General features: G+C 42.4%; 1 protein-coding gene across 1 annotated transcript in view; it reads right to left on the minus strand.

Annotated features, from left to right (window-relative positions):
- Nucleotides 1-21,448, minus strand: part of MAP4K4 (mitogen-activated protein kinase kinase kinase kinase 4) — a 158,851-nt gene that overhangs the window by 35,431 nt on the left and 101,972 nt on the right. Inside the window, 7 exon segments of the mRNA XM_040425023.1 lie at nucleotides 1,136-1,297; nucleotides 1,709-1,954; nucleotides 4,842-4,928; nucleotides 7,762-7,923; nucleotides 16,534-16,744; nucleotides 17,661-17,733; nucleotides 19,870-20,045. Coding sequence (XP_040280957.1) covers nucleotides 1,136-1,297; nucleotides 1,709-1,954; nucleotides 4,842-4,928; nucleotides 7,762-7,923; nucleotides 16,534-16,744; nucleotides 17,661-17,733; nucleotides 19,870-20,045 — 1,117 coding nt within the window.

Consider the following 21,448-nt stretch of genomic DNA (forward strand, 5'->3'; position numbering starts at 1 on the left):
TGCGGCTGCCAGGTTGGTGCAATTGTAATAGTATCCAGTTGGCTGTGGAATTGAGCAGTATATCCTGGCAATTATTAACTATGGCCGGACTGTTCACCTGAATCTGCCTGGATTGCACATTGCACAATTGCACTATTGCACTTTATCAATCCATTTGGTACCAAAAAGACTGAATTGTACTGTGGAACTCTATTGTGGAACTGTATTGAAACATCCGATCCAAAAGAGTAGATAGATATACTGGACGTTTTCCTCACTAGTGAATATATTTTTACGATAAGTTTATTTTATTCCATTTTATGCCATTTATGGAATTGTATTTTAGAGTCTATAGTATTTCTTAATAAAATGTATTTCCCTCCAATTGGGTCATTTTAACTCTTCATGTGAAGCCATATGTAGAGTGCCCCTCCCATCTCTTTTTCTTCACATTTTGCAACACAGGCCTAGGGTGAGGCCTATAGAGGTGAGCACCTCATATCTATAGCCGATTGGTGGGTGTAGCCGCTGTTTCCTCCTTTTTTTGCATTCACCTGCTTAAAATGTTTTTCTTTTGTTGATCAGAGGCTCCGTTCCTGAGTTATGACATTTTCTTACTATGCAAATTAGGCCTTTGGTACAATAAGGGTGTCACTGTTGCTCTCATTGCACCCAAGGTCCATTCATTTTGGTGAACAGCCCCCCCCCACCCCCCAAACCATGCTGCCAGGCAGAGGCAAAGCAGTGAGGGAGGGGCTGGCCACAGAAAGCAGTGGCGTTTGTGTGCAATATGAGCAATGGGACGCCCTCATTGCACCAAAGGCCTAATTTGCATATCAATAAAAAGTGTCATAACTCAAGAATGGAGCCTCAGATCAACAATAAAAAAAAACAACTGTATTTTAAATCAGGTGAAATACAGCTGTGTGTCTATGCAAACGGGTTGATAAGGAGGTCGCTGGTGACAGATTCCCTTTAAAAAGAACCCCATTTACCTGGGTGTCCAGGTACAGACAATGTTTCAAGTTACCTCATATCAAATTCTTGTATAAAGGGAATCTGGGACCCAAAATTCTTCCTGTTGCTACGTTTGAGTGCTCACAAAATAACAGCAGTGGAAAGATGTCAGATTACACACTAGAAACTATTACCATACCTGAGGCTCCACTGGCCTATGCATGGCAGGCTGAGAAGGCTCAGAATTCCCATTGGAAAAGGACTCAGATCTTGAAGGCACTGAAGGCTCCAACACTCTCCCTGCTTGCTTTGACTGTGCTTCAGGAGAGCCTTGGGTAGCTTTCCTAAGGCGCTCTTCTGCCTGTACAAAAGCAAGACATGCAAGGCATTAAAGAGGAGAATGTACAGATACAGTAGTATTAATGTATGTGATGCATTGTGACAAACTCAAGGATTAAAATTCCAAGGCCTTGGGGAGGTGTAATATTTATTATACTGCATATTTCTATCGACAAGTTACTGGTTTGCCTTTTGCACTAGTTAATAGCTATAATTGGCAAGAATGCACACAGCCAAAATTTACTAAAAGATGGACAATTTGTCTTCTAATTATGCTCACCCTTCAAACCCTACTTTACCAGCAGTGCTGTCTGCAAAGCAGGCACTCCAAAAAGCAAATATTTAAAATAATGTTGTCACCTAAGTGACTCAGGTACAATATAATATACATAGATAATTTATAAACAAATACAGGGTCCAGAGTTGAGTTTACCTCTCGCACACGTTCAGCCTGATCATAGTGGGCTTTAGACTCTGGGATATGATAACTTTGCTTGATTCTTTCTAGCTGTTGCATTTGGGGTTGCTGAGGTTGCGCCTGCTGCGGAGGTTGCTGTTGCTGCTGAGGTTGCTGCCTGTGATCATGTTGTAAAGACATAAGATACGCTTGTTCTTGCTGCAGTTGACGCTGCAGCCTCTCTGCCTGTCTGTGCTCCTCCATTTCTCGCCATCTGTATTCCTAAAATAAAAAAGTCAACGTATATAAAATATTACACAAAGACATGCCACATAATAACACTGATCAGACCCCACTTCCACACCAGATGTGATATTTAAAGTATATGACTGGTGTTCTCCAAATCGCCATAAAGCTTTTTAATGCTTTCCAATTTTCATTAGACTGTAACCCATCATTTCACTAGAAACAAATGCCAATAGTGACTACAGAAAGTGTCCATGATACATTCAAGAACATGTCGGGCCTAAAAGACATTTACACAGAATACTATAGGCATTCACGTTAGCAGATCGATCTAAGGCACAAACAATCAGGGTGCTGGACAGAGCTTCTGATGTTTTTCATGAGCACAAACTTAATATAGATCATCCTTAGCTGAAAGTGTCTTGCATCAGGAGGGAACATTTTCTGACAGATTGTTACAAAGGAGTGCTCAGACTGTAATAAATGCCTGGTCTATGCTGCCAATACAATTGCAACTCTTATGGGAGAAGTTATTCCCACCATAGCAGAAAATCTAACTGCATCTACATAAGCTAATGTGGAAAGCAAATCCAAAGGCTACACAGAGACTTTTTTTAAACCCTATGGCAATGGTGGTAAACCTATGGCACGAGTGCCAGAGGTGACACTCAAAGCCCTCTCTGTGGGCACCCGCACCCTGGAAAAAGTCTATGGTGTACCAATATGCCCTAGACTTTTCCTGCCATTCATCAGCGCAGGGCGCACTATGAACAGCACAGGCAGGCTGAATGTAGGCAGGTTATTATAGCTAAATGATTAAGTGCATGGAGGATATACCATATTGGACTGCAGTATTCAGGTTAAATTGTTGTGTTGCCACTTTGTGATAAATAAGTGGGCTTAGGGTTGCAGTTTGGGTACTTTGTCTCTAAAAGGGTCGCCATCACTGCTATGGCATTGTAAATAATTTTGTTTCAGGTCTTTCCCCCCTGTCTTCTGTCACAATCTTAAGCTTCTATTCACATGATGGCTATATGAGGGCTTGTTGTTATGCAGGACAAGTACTAATTATTGGCACCATTTAATTTACCATATCATGTACTGAAAAACGAGAAAAAAAAATTGTGGGGTAAAACTGAAAAAGCAAGAAACAATTCCACTTTTTTTTCACTGTGCACTAAAATTGACCATTATTGGATAAATATTTTTAAATTTTAATGGTCTGGATTGTTTATTTTATATGTAAAATTGGTAAAGGGGATGATGAATATGTAATACTCTTGCTTTTTTAAATTTTTATGCTTTTTCTCAAACTTTTTTTTCTTTTATTTTTAGGCCCCTTGTGGGATTTGAATGTGCGATCATTCGATTGTTTGTTCCACAGACTGCAATAGTAATACTTTGCAACTTTGGGGTCACTGACTAATTGCTCAGATGCTGTGGTAACTACTGAGCACAGCATTTGAGGGTTTAAATGACCAGGATCAGAGTTATTGATGATGAACAAGTCCAACTTTGGACTGCAGCTACCATTCAGTGGCACTACAAAAAGTATCAATGCAGCCCTAACCCAATAACTGAAAATTAGGACTTTCTCCTTTTGTGCGAGTGGTACACCTCTTTAGGGTATGTTTACAAACAGCTTTTCAGTGCCCCAAAAAAATAAATCAATAGGGAAGACCTGCTGGCGTTTCAGGCATGGACTCCACTCCACCAAAAAGTTGTGAACATACCCTTAGGCTAGTTTCACCCTAGCGTTCAGACATCTGGCAGAGGCCGGAACAGCCTGCCATAGCCCTCTGGTTCAGGCATTGCTGGACACAGCCTGAATGCCAGCAAGCCCCATTAACTATAATGGAGACCGGCGGAGATCTGACGGCAAACCAGCAAATATGCTGAGAATTGGCTGGACAAATAACGCTGCACACAGTGTAAAACTAGCCTTACACTGACAAGTTGTGATCTTCACCCATCACATTAGCCTGAATGGAAGTTGTATGACACCATGTCTGAAATGTGCAGCCATATTAATGCTGACCATTAATAACTGCAAAAAAAAAAAAAAAAAAAACTATGTGCATTAATAATACGTGAGAACAATCAAATTATATATATGTTATGAGTTTCCCCTCTTAAAGGGATTCTGTCATGACATTTTAGGCCTATAACCTAAACATATGGCCAGGTCCGTCCAAATAGCATGAATCCGAAACTGTACTTATTAAATCTGCCTGTGGCTCTATTAGCACATAAAACAGGTTTTTATAACCTGTCATTCACCTACCTAAGGTGCCCAAGGGGACGTCGCTTCATACAGGGTGCCCGGCTGCAGCCATCTCCGTATGGTGCCCAGTGCCGACTTCCTCACCTCAGCCCCGCCTCCGCAATCGTCCGGTCCCTCTGTCAGATCCCGCGCGTGCGCACTAGGCATAACCTGAGGGACCGGACGATTGCGGAGGCGGGGCTGAGGTGAGGAAGGCGGCACTATAGACAGGGAGGGCGGCAATTTCTAGTGGGAAGGCGGCGCTGGGCACCAGACGGAGATGGCTGCAGCCAGGCACCCTGTATGAAGTGACATCCCCTTGGGCACCTTAGGTAGGTGAATGACAGGTTGTAAAAACCTGTTTTATGTGCTAATAGAGCCACAGGCACATTTAATAAGTACAGTTTCGGATACATGCTATTTGGACGGACCTGGCCATATGTTTAGGTTATAGGCCTAAAATGTCATGACAGAATCCCTTTAATGCAACTTTACAAAGCAACGTCTGCCTCGAGGGATTACGTGTAGCTGTGCCTGTCAATCTAGGGTGCAGACATTAGGCTTCCCACACCAGCTAATTGTTTGTACAGCTGTGCCGAGACCAAGCTGACCCCCACAACCTGCTACAGCAATGGCATCAGATCACCAGTAAACTCTCACCAGTAACATGGCCTGCTCTTGAAGCAGCTGTTGTTGAAGGATTTCCAAGTGCCTCTGCTCCTCCTCCAGCTGTCGTCTGATATACTCCTGTCACACAAACATTTTGGAGGGTTCAGGTTGTTAACCTGAGCAGTGTGTAAAATGCACATGCACGGATGGCATTGCCAAATGCCAACTACAACAACTTAAAAAACATGAGGCACATATAAGAAGACATGACGATGAAAACATCCACACTGTGACAACAATGGAGACTTCAGTCAGTATTGCCATGTGAGAAAGTGCTCACGTTTCGGGCTGCTATGTAATTCTATTTCATGTAGTTATTTGCAATACTTATGGAAACAAACATAGTGGACATCTTATACATTAAAATTCATTTAATCCAGTATTCAACTTCCACATGACTGTGGATTATTTTATCTAGAATGTCACAAGAATAAAGTAATGAGCTGAGAAAACCAGTAAGAACACATAACAGTACTATGTTCTGGTAGAATTTGTTTGTCTGTTTTCCTACAAACTTTGCCTGCATTCTTGGAGATTTAGTTTGACATTTTTCTGTAATGGTGTAACAAGTCAGATCATATACTGCAGCATCTACTAGATTTCATTAAAAGGGTTTTCCGAGATTTAAATATTGATGACTTATCCTCTGGATAGGTCATCAGTATGTGATCGGTGGGCACTGGCGCATCAGTGAGCAGTGTGTCCTTCTCTGTGCTCACCAAGCACCGTGCCATACATAGCATAGCGGCTGTGCGTGGTACCTCAGCTCCATTCACTTTTATGGCGCTGAGCTGTGCTTAGACCATGTGACTGCCGCTGCCTTCTCAATCAGCTGATGACCCATCCAGAGGATCGCTCATCAGTACTTAAGTCTCACAAAACTTCTTCAATGCTAGATTATAGGCATGTTACTTTATCGTATCAATACATTTTAAAATGAAATGCAATTATTCAAAAAGGACACTAAGTGGCACTCTCTCTAACTCAAACTTGTTAAAACAGGTTTACTGTTTAACTTGCAAAAATAAATAAAAATCTCACAAAGCCTACCCTCAATGTTTTACAATACATTATTTAGAATTGGGACGCACTACGGAAGAAAACCCTTTGCGAATGCAGCATGCCATTATACAGCTACGCTAGGGTTACATTAACTTCAGAGGTTCCAGCAGGAGACTCCATCGCAGATTCGGGCAAAGAAGGACATGCAGCAGTCAAGCAAAATGCCGGTATCATGAGGGAAACTTGATGGACCCATTATAGACAGTGGGATCCATTGTGCAGCAACATTAGCATTGTCCATCAAATGACGAATCCATGATACCAATTTCCTATTCCTAGACTGGAAATGAAAAACATAATTCACGGCAGATGTGAGCCTAGCCCAATTTACAAACTTGAAGGTTTCTGGAGGTTCTCAGTACTCGAGGGCAAAGGATTTTTACTAGTCTGGCAGAAATCTAATTAACTACTACAAATAGTCTGGAAGAGCTGATAACAAGGAATAGGTTGCAAACGTAGCTAAGATAAACTAGGTTTACTGTCCCAATAAAAGGGAAACTTCTATCAGTAAGGGGTATTTATACCATATTCTTAGAAAACACGTTTATTTAGAATTTTTGTCTGTTTATCTTTTCAATTCGGCCATGCTATGAAACTGAAAATTAAATACAAAATATTGTCATCTGTAGCAGTCAACACAAATGATGAGATCTCCGAAAATTGATAGGCAATCCATTGCTGGTGCACCGCTAACGAGTTCAAATGCAAGGAAATCCTCATTAAAATTAGGACGTGTTGAAATGGGATAACGGTATGACAGCTCTGTTTTCGTGAGATGACCACAGAAAACATGAAGTGACTTAAAAAATATTATAACCAGAAAACCATCCACCAGTTTTTTTTTTATTAAAAAAAGATATGTAGAATATTCACATACAGGTTGTTAATATGTGATAAAAAAATTATGGAAGTGTCCCTTTAAGTCAACCTGATTCACACTAAAGCCATGTCCATTAAAGGGGTTATCCCTGACTGTAACAGATGACCTAACCTCTGGATAGGTCATCACATCAGCATCTGATCTGACCTCACTGACCTAGGGTAAGCAGCGAGAATGCTGCAGTGCTCACATTAGCACGGAGACCTTCTCAAACAGCTGATCGGCAGGGGTCCTAGGTGTTAGACCCCTACTGATAAGATGCTACAAGATACTGCAAACAGTCGGATCAGCCATTTAATGCGCATGACTTTAGTGTGAATCGAGTTGATTTAAAAGGGACTAGGGATGAGCTAATCTACTTCGGATGAAACATCCGAAGTCGATTTGCATAAAACTTCGTTTGAATACTGTACGGAGCAAGCGCTCCATACAGTATTAGAATGAATTGGCTCCTATGAGCCGAAGTTAAGACTTCGCATAATAACTTCATAGATTAATTTATATTGTAAAAAAAAACATTTCCCCAACTCCGGTTCGGTTTCAAGGTACCACTTGGAACCAAACCAGAGTCCGGGAAATTGTTTTTTACAATAGAAATTAATTTATGACTTTATTATGACTTTAGCTCATAGGAGGCAATACATTCTAATACTTACAGAGAGCTCACTCCGTACAGTATTCAAACGAAGTTTTATGCAAATCGACTTTGGATGTTTCACTTCCTGTCAAGTTCAGCTATACCCTCCAAACTCTTTCCAGACTGCGGATGTTGAGGAAATACAAAGTGGGCATGTTGGAATTCAGCTTTCCAATCCTTTTATTCACCAAAAATCTTCCTTTTCTACTCATTCACTAAATATGCATGCTCGGCCATATGTATGGGAGGATCGGAAGAGTTAGCTGTCGGCTCGACAAGAGGACAGTTATTTCAGGAGTATGGCCAGCTACACACAAATACATTAAGTTTACCTGTTCTCTCTCCACCCGTCTTTTCTCTTCTTCAGCTCTTCTACGTTCCTCTTCTTCCTTACGTCTTCGTTCCATCTCTTCCATTCTTTTTTTCTCTTCCTGCTCTCTTCTTCTTTGTTCTCTTTCTTGTTGTCGCCGAGCTTCACGTTCTCTTCTTTGCTGCTACTCGGAAGAGTTAAAGAAAAGAAAAAAAAGTTTATAAAATTAGCCTGGAATTACCTAGCCTACACATTATCACTGTACTAAACATATACGACTGTGTGGACTGAAGGAGCCAGATGCACAACATAATACATTCATATCAGACTTTGTTTGCTTAGCTCAATGTTGGACTGTGTGATTCAATTATTGTGAAAGCATAATCAGCTTGTTCTAGAAAATTATACTGATGCTATACTGTCTCCGTGTCAATTGAAAGAAATCAGAAGCAATTTGTTAAATTAGTTGTCCAAGACAATAAAAATCTAGGACAAGCCCTGCAATAGCTTAAAAAAAATAAAATAAAATCATCTTATACCCCACTTCTTTCTCCAGCATCGTTCTTCCGCTGCTTGTTTACCAACTGCAGCGGGGACATGCCAGTATACAAGTGCTCGCTGAAGCCAATCACTGTCCTCAGTGGCCCAACCCTGAGGAAAGTGTTTAGTTGGAGCGGTGATATTTTGAAACCTGCATGACACTGACAACTGACACTGTAACAAAAAGTGTGCACAGTGACAAACATCAGCTCATCTCAGAGAAAGGCATCACAATCTCTGTGAGTATAACACTAACTATAGCCATCTTTCCTTAATACGTGGTCGCAGGGTACTGAAACATTACCATGGCAGTTGGGTCTAGGAAAGGCCTCCATGCCTGCCATAAGTTTCTGCCAGAATCTTGGCCCAAAACACAAAACATTGTACCAGTGACAGGCTATAATGCTTTGGAATACTATGTAATCGAAAACTATACAAATGATCAATCAATACATAAAGCCACCCCAGTGGGGCCCAAAAAACAACAACAACAACACTATAAAAATTATATTTGATTAGGTTAATTAAAAGAAAAAGCCCTCGTCACCAAAGGAAATATAAAAATTCTCGTTAAACAAAAATTTAATGGTTAAAAAGGTTATGTAATGGTTTCTCCAGGAATAATTTTAAAAACCTGTTCTGGAACGTGTACAGGACTGGTTGCCTCCACTGGCAAAGCTGCTTAGGCACTTGCATATACCAGATATTGGTGAGTTTTCCTGCCAGGCTGCTCAACCATGATGGTAAAGAGTAGACAGAAACAGAATCACCTAAAATGCGCACATTCTAGGAAAGGTTGCTGGCAGCCATTTTGAATAATTCCTGGACTACAAAAGAAGACCAAAAAAAATTAAAATAACTATTTGGTACCACCATGATTGCAACAGCCTGTAAGATAAATAAAGCTTTTTATTTATACCGCAAAATGCATTACATTTTTTCTATTGCCATTATACATACCTTAAAATTGTAACCTATAAAAACTACAGCTTATCCCGCAAAAAAAACAAGCCCTACGTAGTTATGGCTATATATATATATAGTGCCTTGCAAAAGCCTTAAGGTCAATGTTTTGTTAATCTGAATTTTATGTGATGGATCAGAACACAATAGTCTAAGTTGGTGAAGTGAAATGAGAAAAGTATATAAATAAAACTATTGTTTAGAAATAGAAAATTGCCATGTGCATATGTATTCACCCCCTTTGTTAGGAAGCCCATAAAAAGCTCTGGTGCAACCAATTACCTTCAGAAGTCACAATTAGGGTTGTTGCGGGTATCGAAATTTCGATACCCAATCGATACTTTTGTCCCGGTATCGATACGATACCGGGATTTCCGTTTTTTCGATACTGGGCTGCGCTGCTGCGCAGTCTAGTATCTCTGAACATGAGCGCGCTGCTATCGGCGCGCTCATGTTCTCTCTCAGCAGCACGGGGAGAAGGAAGCTGTCCTCCCTCCCCCTGTGCTGCTGCCGCTGCCACCAATGAGAAGAGAGGGGCGGAGGAGGGGCGGCAATGAGAAGAGAGGGGCGGAGGAGGGGCGGCAATGAGAAGAGAGGGGGTGGAGGAGGGGCGGCAATGAGAAGAGAGGGGGTGGAGGAGGGGCGGGCGCACTGCGCCACCAATGATAGGATTACTATCGGAGCGATGGGAGGAGACATCAGCTTCACTAGTGGGCGTTCCTTTTCCCTGCGCTGCGATTGGACAGCGCTACAGCCAGGGAGAAGGAACGCCCACTAGTGAAGCTGATGTCTCCTCTCATCGCTCCGATAGTAATCAGCTCAGCAGCATGTGGAGCAGGAGAGGAGACAGTAATGGGGCACTGCGGGCGAACGGAGCGGCGCCCAGGACTAAATGGTGAGTGCTGAGACATCGCTGGGCGCCGCTCTGTGTGGCCTAATAGTGAAAGTCTGGACTCATATACAGTAGTCAGTCTTTAACACATACAGGAGGCGGGTGCCGGCAGCAGAATCGCATTGCCGGCACCCTGCCCCTGACAGGGAGCTGCGATCAGTGGCAGTGATCTGCTAGTACCCGCCTCCTGTATAAAGGGGTAAAATCATTGGTGGTGCAGTGTGCCCCCCCCCTCAATCCCCCCATCCCATTAAAATCATTGGTGGCACAGTGCGCCGGCCCCTCTCAACCCTCCAGTATTAAAATCATTGGTGGCAGTGGCCACAGGGACCTCTCCACTCCCCCTCATTGGTGGTGCAGTGGCAGCTTCTGATCGGAGCCCCAGCTGTGTAAGCCTGGGGCTCCGATCGGTTACCATGGCAGCCAGGACGCTACAGAAGCCCTGGTTGCCATGGTAACATCCCTGATGCTGTGTGCACAAAGCACAGAGCAGCAGGGACAGTGTGGAGTCTTATTCACCCTGATAGAGATCTATCAGGGTGAATAGGAAAAGGGATGAAAGATCCCAGGTTCTAGCCCCTAAGGGGGGAAATAGTTATTAAATAAAAAGTGAAAAAAAAAAAAACACTAAAATATGAAGTATAAATCACCCCCCTTTTCCCAATTTCACATAAAATATATAAATAAACATATTACATCGCCACGTCAGAAAAGTCCAAACTATTAAAATATAAAAAAAAAATCTAGGTGGTGAATGCCGGAACAGAAAAAATAAAATAAAAACTGCGCGATTCGCCATTTTTAAAAATGAGGAATGCACGTGGCTTTTTTTGTTTATTTTTTTCGCGTGGTATCGAATGGTATCGAGTATCGCAATACTTTTTCATGGTATCGAAACCGAATCAAAAATTTGGTATCGCAACAACTCTAGTCACAATTAGTGACATGATGTCCACCTGTGTGCAATCTAAGTGTCACATGATCTGTCATTACATATACAGTGAGAAACAGAAGTATTTGAACACCCTGCGATTTTACAAGTTTTCCCACTTAGAAATCATGGAGGGGTCTGAAATTCACATTGTAAAAAAAAAAAAAAATCACATAATATGATTTTTAAAGAATTAATTTGTCTTGCACTGCTGAACATAAGTATTTGAACACCTGAGAAACTGCAAGAATTCTGGCTCTCAAAGTCCACCTCTACTCCACTCATTAATCTAACTTAGACACCTGTCCACTCCACAGTCAGTCAGACGCCAACTACTACCATGGGCAAGACCAAAGAGCTGTAAAAAGACACCAGAGACAAAATTGGGGACCTCCGCAAGGCTGGAAAGGGCTACGGGGCAATTGCCAAGCAGCTAGGTTAAAATAGATCAACTGTTGGAGCAATTGTTAGAAAATGGAAGAGGCTAAAGACGACTGTCCGTCTCCCTTGGACAAGGGGGCTCCATGCAAGATGTCACCTCGTGGGGTATCACTGGTGATAAGAAAGGTGAAAAATCAGCCCAGAACTACAAGGGAGGAGCTGGTCAATGACATGGAGAGCTGGGACCACAGTTCAAAGGTCACTGTCGGAAGAACACTACACCATCATGGTTTCAAATCATGCATTGCATGGAAGTTTCCCCTGCTCAAGTCATCACATGTCCAGGCCTGTCTGAAGTTTGCCTATGACAATCTGGATGATCCAGAGGAGGCATGGGAGAAAGTCATGTGGTCAGATGAGACCAAAGTAGCACTTTTTGGTCTAAACTTCACTCCTCGTGTTTGGAGGAAAAAGAAGGATGAGTTGCATCCCAAGAACACTATCCCTAGTGTGAAGCATGGGGGTGGTAACATCATGCTTTGGGGGTGCTTTTCCGTGAAGGGGACAGGACGACTACACTGTATTAAGGAGAGGATGAATGGGGCCATTTAGTGAGAGATTTTGAGCAACAACCTCCTTCCCTCAGTCAGAGCATTGAAGATGGGTCGCGGCTGGGTGGGTCTTCCAACATGACAACGACCCGAAGCACACAGCCAGGAAAACCAAGGAGTGGCGCCATAAGAAGCATATCAAGGTTCTGGAGTGGCCTAGCCAGTCTCCAGACCTAAATCCAATAGAACATCTTTGGAGGAAACTGTGTTGCTTAGCGACAGCCCCGAAACCTGACAGATCTAGAGGAGATCTGTGTGGAGGAGTGGGCCAAAATCCCTGTTGCAGTGTGTGCAAACCTGGTCAAGAACTGCAGGAAACGTTTGACCTCTGTAATTGCAAACAAAGGCTTCTGTACCAAATATTAACACTGATTTTCTCAGGTGTTCAAATACTTATGTTCAGCAGTGCAAGAAAAATAAATTCTTTAAAAAACATACAATGTGATTTCCTGAATTTTTTATATTTTTTATTCTGTCTCTCAGAGTGGGAATGCACCTACAATGTAAATTTCAGACCCCTCCATGATTTCTAAGTGGGTGTTTAAATACTTCTGTTCCTCACTGTAAAGGCCCCAGAGGTTGCAACACTTAAAGGGCTTCTGTCACTCCACTAAACTCTTTTTTTTTTTTTTTTTTTTTGTCTCCTTAAAATCCTTATGCTGCGATTTCTCAATACATAGGGCTATTACTCAGTTTGGTTCAGTAGTTATATAAAAAAACTGACTTTTATATTATGCAAATTACCTCTCTAGCAGCAGGTAGGGTGGCTACCTGCTGCTAGCAGCCGCATCCTCCATTCATAATGACGCCCCCTCCTCATGTTGATTGACAGGGCTGCGCTCCTCCTCTGACTGACCCGGTCTGCGTTTTAAATCTCGCGCCGGTCTTCAGTTGGCGCAGGCGCACTGAGTGGAGGACGCTCGCTCGGCCGCTCCATCCTCAGTGTGCCTGCGCCGGGTGTACATGTGACGTCATCGGCGCACTGAGGATGGAGCGGCCGAGCGAGCGTCCTCCACTCAGTGCGCCTGCGCCAACTGAAGACCGGTGCGAGATTTAAAACGCAGACAGGGCCAGTCCGAGGAGGAGCACAGAGGATAGTTGTTGAGGGCCCAGTAAGAGACCGCAGACTATCAGAAATGGCCACTAAGTTTCAGACCAGAGGCTATCCTAAGAGACTCATTTCTGATAGTATTAGTAAAACTAAAACCAGAATGAAGGATGGTGACCTCAGGAAGCCTAAGACTGGGATGTCGAGGATTCCATTTGTCACGGATTATTGTATCAGCAGTCCCCATCAGGGGTTCCCCCTTTGTGCTCCTTTCGTAGGAGTCGCAACTTAGGAGACAAATTAGTCAGGGCTGATGTTGGGTCCTCCACAATTGACTGCAGCACGTATTTCGGCTCTACACGTAAGGGCTGTTATCCGTGCTGCAATTGTGTTAACTGCTCCTATATGATCAGAGGTGATTCCTTTGTAAATCCAGCCTCTGGTAAAATAATCAGAATTCAACAATACCTTATGTGCGATTCTACATATGCGATTTATCTATTATCATCATGTCCGTGTAAACTGTGGTATGTTGGTGAAACAACTTGGGATGTTAAAACACGCCTAAACCAACATCGATATACTATAAGAAAGCAGAGGCTGGATTCACCTGTGCCCAAACATTTTAAGGAGGCAGGACACTGTGAGCGTGATTTGAAATTCAGAATACTTGAGCAAGTGCCTTTGTGTAGAAGGGGTGGAGATAGGACGATACGTTTAAAAAGAAGAGAACTCTATTGGATCTTTGAGTTACAAACTCTCAAACCTAGAGGGGTCAATGTTGATTTCAGGGTTATATGAATATGTCTCATTGTTGTTTTTTGGTGGTTTTGCCTTTTGTGGTTTTATGTCGGTTTTCCCCGCTTTTTCCCTTACCTTTTTCTGTCTTATGGTTCTGACGAACTCTGCTCGCCTCTCTCGTATGGGTTTTATACATGTGCAATTATTGTATTCAATCCAACAACTGATTTTTTGTTTTATTTATTCTCTATATAGATGGATATGCAAATCTGTTCTACACTGAATTATCTCCCTGGAAGCTATAAGACAGCAGGACCGTATTGGCAATTATGGATATGTGGAAAAAGAGTCTTTATATTTTACCTTTAATGCTTATTGTCATATGTAAGTAATCACAATGGGACATATGATGACACAGACAGGATGTGACCCAATACCACACATTTTTTCAATATTTTCCGTATATTATGGGACCTTTGGCACAGTGTAAATGGCCGGTGTTTCAGGCCATGTATTTGTGCACATTGGTTCCCTAGGATATTACACAGTCTGCATGCGATAGGATGGTTTTCTCATGATGGGGACCGGGATGCAGAGTCGCTTTGCGGCGACGTCTGTGGCCCCTATCTGGGTGTGCTGCCTCTGATCGGGTGACCCCCGGCGGAGACGCCAAGCCATTTGAGATAAAGTGTGACTGCCTATGACATGTGGACCATTAGAGATATAACCATTGATATATGAGGATGTGGGAGTATGTGAACAAGGGTGATAGTGGCGGTATGCCATTGCCCGGTTTGCACTGTTTGACTCCCTTCTTTTGAGTTATTATTAAAGAAATGGTGTAGTATGATCGATCCATTGCTATGAATGGCGGTCATGTGACCATGTCACATGGCATGTATGTCAGACTGTTTCCACCTTGGTTCGGGAACGAGCATGCTCAGTTTCTGTCTGGTGCTGGGTCGCCATCTTGGATGTGGGCGTCTATGTGTTCTATGTGATAGTCTCGCGGGATGAGGAGTTTCCCACGCCTGCGCACTATTCAATTCCGGACGCCGACTGAGTCCTGCCGTCTCAAGCTGCATGTGAGAGTTCTCTATTAGATGAATTATTTGTTTTTAATCAGCACGATCATGTACACTTGATTTGAATTATTGATTAATGATGTTATGCACTGTAACCAGGTGAATTTATGATCAGAATTCTTGACACATAGCACTTTATGATATGACCTGTTTTTAGTGAGATATAATTGCGTATACTTGATTTACATTGTTCTTAATAGTGTTTCTGTAAAAATTGATGTATAATCATGTAATCACTTTGTTTATTATGCACGCTATAGAAGCACTTGATTTTGCACTATGTATTATGGCTTGACAAAGGCTCCATGGAGTGAGCTGAAACGTTGCTGTCTTTCACATGGGTGATTAAAATACCCTTTTTTCACGGATATTTGAGTGCTGCCTTGGCCTTTTTTACATATATCTAATAGGACCAGGTCCGTGGTCTGTTTCAAGGAATTGCACCGCTGTGGATTTGTGTGCTGCTCATCAACTTTTATTTTATTTATATATATATATATATATATATATATATATATATATATATATATTTATATTATACACATACACTATATGTTTCATATTGCCATATTTGTACTGAACACTAGAATAAACCTATTTTTGCGGCACAGTAATCAGGTAAAAAAAAAAAATGATGTAATGGATGCAAACCGTCCAGAAGTTTCTGGACAGTCCAGTGTGCTTCAAAGAGGGCCACTCACAACAAAATACAATGCAATTTTAAAAGCAGCATGTTGGAGCAGGAGAAGCTTGTGGAATTTGACTGTTGAAACCAATCACTGGCCTCAGCAGTGATGCTTGGACATATGGCAAGTGACCACTGAGGCCAGTGACCCGGCCTATTGATTACTTAACTTATGAAACCACTAGTAGTATGGCCAGCTTTCCTCTTTAATAGAAGAATCTAATACAAATAATAAGCAAGTGAGGAGAAAGGTAAATAGGGAATGGTTTGTTTTAATGTACAAAAATATTTCAAGGTTGTGTACAGGTTTAGAAAAACATGGCTGGAAACATTGCCAAATATATCCATGATTTGTGACTGGTATAGCTCTGCTTTGTAAAAGTGAATAGGGCCGAGCTGTAATACCACACACAACCTGCGGGCTGTTGTGGCACGGTTTCAGAACAAAACGGCTACGTTTTTCCATATTTGTCCAATCTCTATAAAATCTGTTGATATCTGCGTTATTCTAAACCAAAGTAAAGAATTCAGCATTGCCTTAAGTGTTTATGATCCACGCCACCAAATTCCTGTCTTGCTTTATCAGTAAGAACTTAACTAGTATTATATGCTTTAACCTTGGCATAGGAGGAGGCAAGAGAAAATGTGGTGACCCCAAGCATCAAGACGAAGAGGCGCCATAGTAACCTCACACCATACAGCTCAGCTTATTAGATTAGGGAAACAGACAGCATGGTAGCGATGATAATGAGAGTGGGGATGGTAACGCTACCTATATAAAATTACACAATACAGAGATTCAAATATGTATGTTGTCTAGATGGAGATATTACTTTCTATTTTAACTTGGAATACAACTGATGACTTGTCCAAGAATCCTAAGCTGTGTCACAATGAACACTCGGATGATTTTGTACCTCTTCGAGTCGCCTCCTTTGCTCTTTTTGTTGTTCTATGCGCTTCTGTCTCTCTGCCAGTAGTTGTCTCTTGTACTCCTCCTGTTCTCTGAGCTGCTGCTCCTGCAGCAGCTGCTGCCTTCGTAATGCCTCAGAACGCTCCTTGTTCTCTTGCTGCAGTCTCAGGAAATCACGTCGAAGGGTGGATTCCCCAGGCACGTTAACAATTGAGCTAAAGGAATATAGATACATTTGGACATAAGTAAAACGGACAGCATTTTAAAAGGATTCTGTCACCACTTTTTCCCCTATAGAGATGCGGACATGCACGGCAAGATCGCCGCTAGCGTGTCTGCAATATACCTGTCCCATAGCTCTGTGTGGTTTTATTGAATGTAAAAAATGATTTTATATATATATGTAAATCAGCCTGGTAAGGAGCCCAAGGGGCTGCACTAACCGTTCTGGAGCCCAGTCATGCCCCCTGTGAAGGAGCCCAGAACCGCCTGTATCCAGGAATCTCCTCCTTGCTCACAAAGTCAGATTACCGTAATCTCGCAGTGTGCGAGCTTGCGCATGCGCAGTTCCTTCCCTGAGGCTCATGCCAGAACAGGGAAGGAACACTATGTAGACACTGCGCATGCGCGAGCTCGCACATCGCGAGATTACGGCGATCTGACTTAGTGAAAAAGGAGGAGATTCCTGGATACAGGCGGTTCTGGGCTCCTTCACAGGGGGCATGACTGGACTCCTTACCAGCCTGATTATTTATATATATAGAATCATTTTTTACACTCAATAAAACCACTCAGAGACACAGGACAGGTATATTGCGGACATGCTAGCGGCGATCTAGCCGTGCACGTCCGCATCTCTATAGGGTAAAAAGTGGTGACAGAATCCCATAAAAGCCGTCCTCTGAATAGTTCCCTGTGGAGAAGTTCATTCCTCACAACATGCGTTAAGCAACGGTTTACTAATATCCAAGCCAAGAATACTCTACACATGTAAAAATCGGGTTGCCAATTATTTACCAATACTACAAGCAAATTTGTTTAATTGAAAATGGAGATACATTTAAAATACTCAGAGAATGTTTCACAACAGCTCAATCAACATAGCAAACTAGTGAGTACAACGTGAAATACCTCGGCTCTCCTTCCTGCTCAGGCACTTCCTCTTCCTCCTCTTCACTTCCACTGTATTCATACTCTGTTTCATCTTATGGGGGGAAAAAGAAAAGAAAAAAAAGCATTACCAAAGGCAGGTTTGACATTAGAAGACCATATACAAAATCCATACAATGCACTGCTCTAGAGAATATGAAACACTCTATTTTATATTCTGAAAAGAAAGGGAATCATCGTGATGATATAAAGTCTGCTATCCGCGAAGGTTTATATTTCTATCCGTAACTGTATTACTCATCTTAGAATGGTCCAGTGGATATATTGTAATTCATAGCTGAGGTCAGCGGCTTCATAGCACTGAAAAGCGACAACCACTATGTTCACTTATTCTACTCAGGCACATAAAAATCATGTGTGTCGCATGTGCTTATGATTCCTTGTAGTCCTACAGAATAGTGCTAATGTGCTACAAAGAGTCTGTGCTGCCCCAACATCACAAAGATACAGTAACATCAGCCAAATGTGCTTATGTCATATGTATGCACAATCTGAAGTCCGAACAAAGTGCAACATATGACAGAAATTACAGTGGAGATTCCATAAGCCATTTTCAGCCCGCACTTCACAGCAATATAAAGGGGTTGTCCGGGTTCAGAGCTGAACCCAGACAAACCTCTATTTTCACCCAGGCAGCCCCCCTGACTTGAGCATCGGGGCAGTTCATGCTCCGATGCTCTCCTTTGCGCAGCGCTAAAACGCGCAGGACAAAGGCTCTTTTGTTTAGAATAACACACTGTCCAGCGGAAGCTTCCGCCGGGCAGTGTGTTCGGTGACGTCACCAGCTCTGATGGGCGGGCTTTAGCACTGCCCTAGCCATTTTACTGGCTAGAGCAGCGCTGAAGCCCACCCATCAGTGCTGGTGACATCACAGGGCTCCCTGAGCAGCCGGAAGTAGAGGCTTTAGCGCTCCTGCAAGGGACCAGGTACATCGCCGAGTCGAAGAAAACTTCACTTACAGCGAAGAATTTCCTATAAGAAACCAGGGCTTGAGAAACATGTGGAAAAGGTAGGACATGGATGTATGTTATATGTATGTCTGTCTTGTACTAATGTAACAAAGGCCTCAATCCCGGACAACCCCATTAAGCATGGCGACTGTTGTGCTGTTTGTTGAAAGACTACAGTGTGAAGTAGCAGCTAGTGTTAACCTACACATTAAATCATGCAGCCTGGCCATAGTGTTAACTCACATAATAAACATTCATACCTGCTAGAAGGAAAATGAGCAAGTCAGATAACATGGGAGAAACAGGGTGCATCCTGGAGATGTGGTTTCTATAACACCATAATGTGAGGTGGAGAAGGACAACAAGAATGATGAAACCATAAAGTTAAAAGGTGTTGTCTGGTTTCTGATATTAATGACCTATCCCTCAGGACCCCCGCTGATCAGCTCTTTAACGAGAACGCAGTCTCTTCACCGTTTACCTGCTCGCCATCGACATCAGCAGCGAGCAGTCTAATTACAACTGTTCCATCCCATTCACTTCAATGGGGTGAAGAACCTACACTCATTCCCATTAAAGTGAATGGGACTGAGCAGTTGTAAGTACCCCTGCTTGCCGCTGCAATATCGATGCAGGTAAACAATCAAGAGAAAGCAGCTCTCGCATGAGCACTGCATTCTCTTCAAACAGTTGATTAGCGGGGGAGCCAGGAGTCGGACCCCTCGCCGATCTGATATAAATGACCTATCCTGAGGATAGGACATCAATATAGAAAACCAGCCAACTCCTTTAAAATATACAGTGAGGTTAGAAGAGGTCTTCAGGGCTCAGAATATTTTGGGAAAACAATTCTGGGGCATCTTGTCTCGTAACTTTAAGTCTTGTGCCATTCCTTTATTATTTGTCCTGGACATTTAAAAAACTGACAACTGGGTGTTACCCCTTGACATTCATTCACACGCGTCCAAGAGGAATAAACAGAGAAACGGCCTGATGCATACTTATTTTAAAGGGAATGTCAGCTGACAGATCCTTATCCTTTTTGTCAGCTGATCCAGATCCTTATACTAAACATGGAACCTTTAATATTAGCAATGTCATATTTATATGTGTGTTACTTTCTAAAGAAGACATGGTGAAGACAAAAACTATATAACATAAGGTATAAAATGTGTCAGGCTGTGTAATCACACATTTCATCCGGTTTTATCACCACTAACCTTTCTCTCCTCTCTTCTTCCTGGTCCGGTCTATGTGATCTTTAAGCTGGATCCTGACTTGCCTTTCATTTGGCTGGTCCCTTATAAATGGATGCTTTAGAAGCTGTTCGGTAGGGGGACGTTGCATGTAATTTTTCACAAGACACCCTTCTATAAAACTAAAAAACTTCTTTGACCTTAAAAAAAAAAAAAAAAAAAAAAAGTTTATAATACATTTTACAATAGAGAAAACAAACATACACATCAACATAAACAGCATCATTTCCAACATGATATATCAGATATGCTGTACTCCCGCTGTAAACTCCATGTACCCATCAGTAAAATAGAAACAAGGGCTTTCAATATTGCTACATTTCAGACAAATGCTAGGGCCATGATCGCACCATGAAAATGGCTTTCACTCATGGCATGTTACAGATTTTACTCTGCTGCAAAAGAGACATCTTATATGCAAGTAGGGAGTACATCAAGAGACCTGTGGGTAAGGCACACTTTATCGGAAGACATACATGAGACACTGAAATCAAGTGAAACACAGTGTTAGGCCTCATATGCAGACAGCCACATTTTTCATCCATGTGCTATCTGCATTTTCTGTGGGACCATGCACACTTCCATATATTTTGCAGATCTATGTGGCAGTTCCGCAAATTATAGAACATGTCCATACCGGTCCATATTGCAGACAAGAATATTCATATTCATTTATGGGAGTGAGAAAAATGAGGAGTGCACAAGGAAGGTATCCGTATTTTGCAGATCCACAGTATGTGTACTGAAATAGACACTATTGTGTGTATGAAGGCTTAGGAAATCTCTTCTACAGAAGAATACAATCCTCAAGGTAAAGCAAGGTGAATGCAGTATCATTCTTTGGAGATGTGGTGGCAGGCCCTTAAAGGGCATCTGTCAGCAGATTTGTACTTATTAGTGTTAAGCGAGCATGCTCGGCCAAACTGCTGTTCGGCTCGAGCATCGCTATGCACATGCGAGTGCTCGGCCAAATACTGCGGGTGCTCGAGTACAATTTAATACAATGAAAGTCAATGGGAGACCCGAGCATTAAACCAGGCACCCCCTGTGTCTGGTTCACAAATAAAAGGTTAGAAATTGATGGAAACACCATCAAAATGGTTTGGAAACAGCATTAAGAGGATGGCTGGATGCGTCTTGGACTCCTATTATCTACGACATACAATAGACAACCATACAAAGGCTGTATGCCAAAAGCCAGGTATATGCAAGCCATCAATCTATCCATGAGACAGATGACAGGTTTAGGCTACTTTCAAACTGGCGTTTTTTGCTTTCTGTTTGTGAGATCCATTCAGGGCTCTCACAAGTGGTCCAAAACGGATCAGTTTTGCCCTAATGCATGGAAAAGGATCCGCTCAGAATGCATCAGTTTGCCTCAGTTTTCCTCCGTTCCGTCTCCATTCCGCTTTGGAGGCGGACACCAAAACAATGCTTGCAGCGCTTTGGTGTCCGTCTGACGAAACTGAGCCAAACGGATCCGTTCTGACACACAATGTAAGTCAATGGGGACGGATCCGTTTTCTATGACACAATCTGGCAC

The sequence above is a fragment of the Bufo bufo genome, chromosome 3 (assembly GCF_905171765.1).
Source record: "Bufo bufo chromosome 3, aBufBuf1.1, whole genome shotgun sequence".
Lineage (NCBI taxonomy): Eukaryota > Metazoa > Chordata > Amphibia > Anura > Bufonidae > Bufo > Bufo bufo.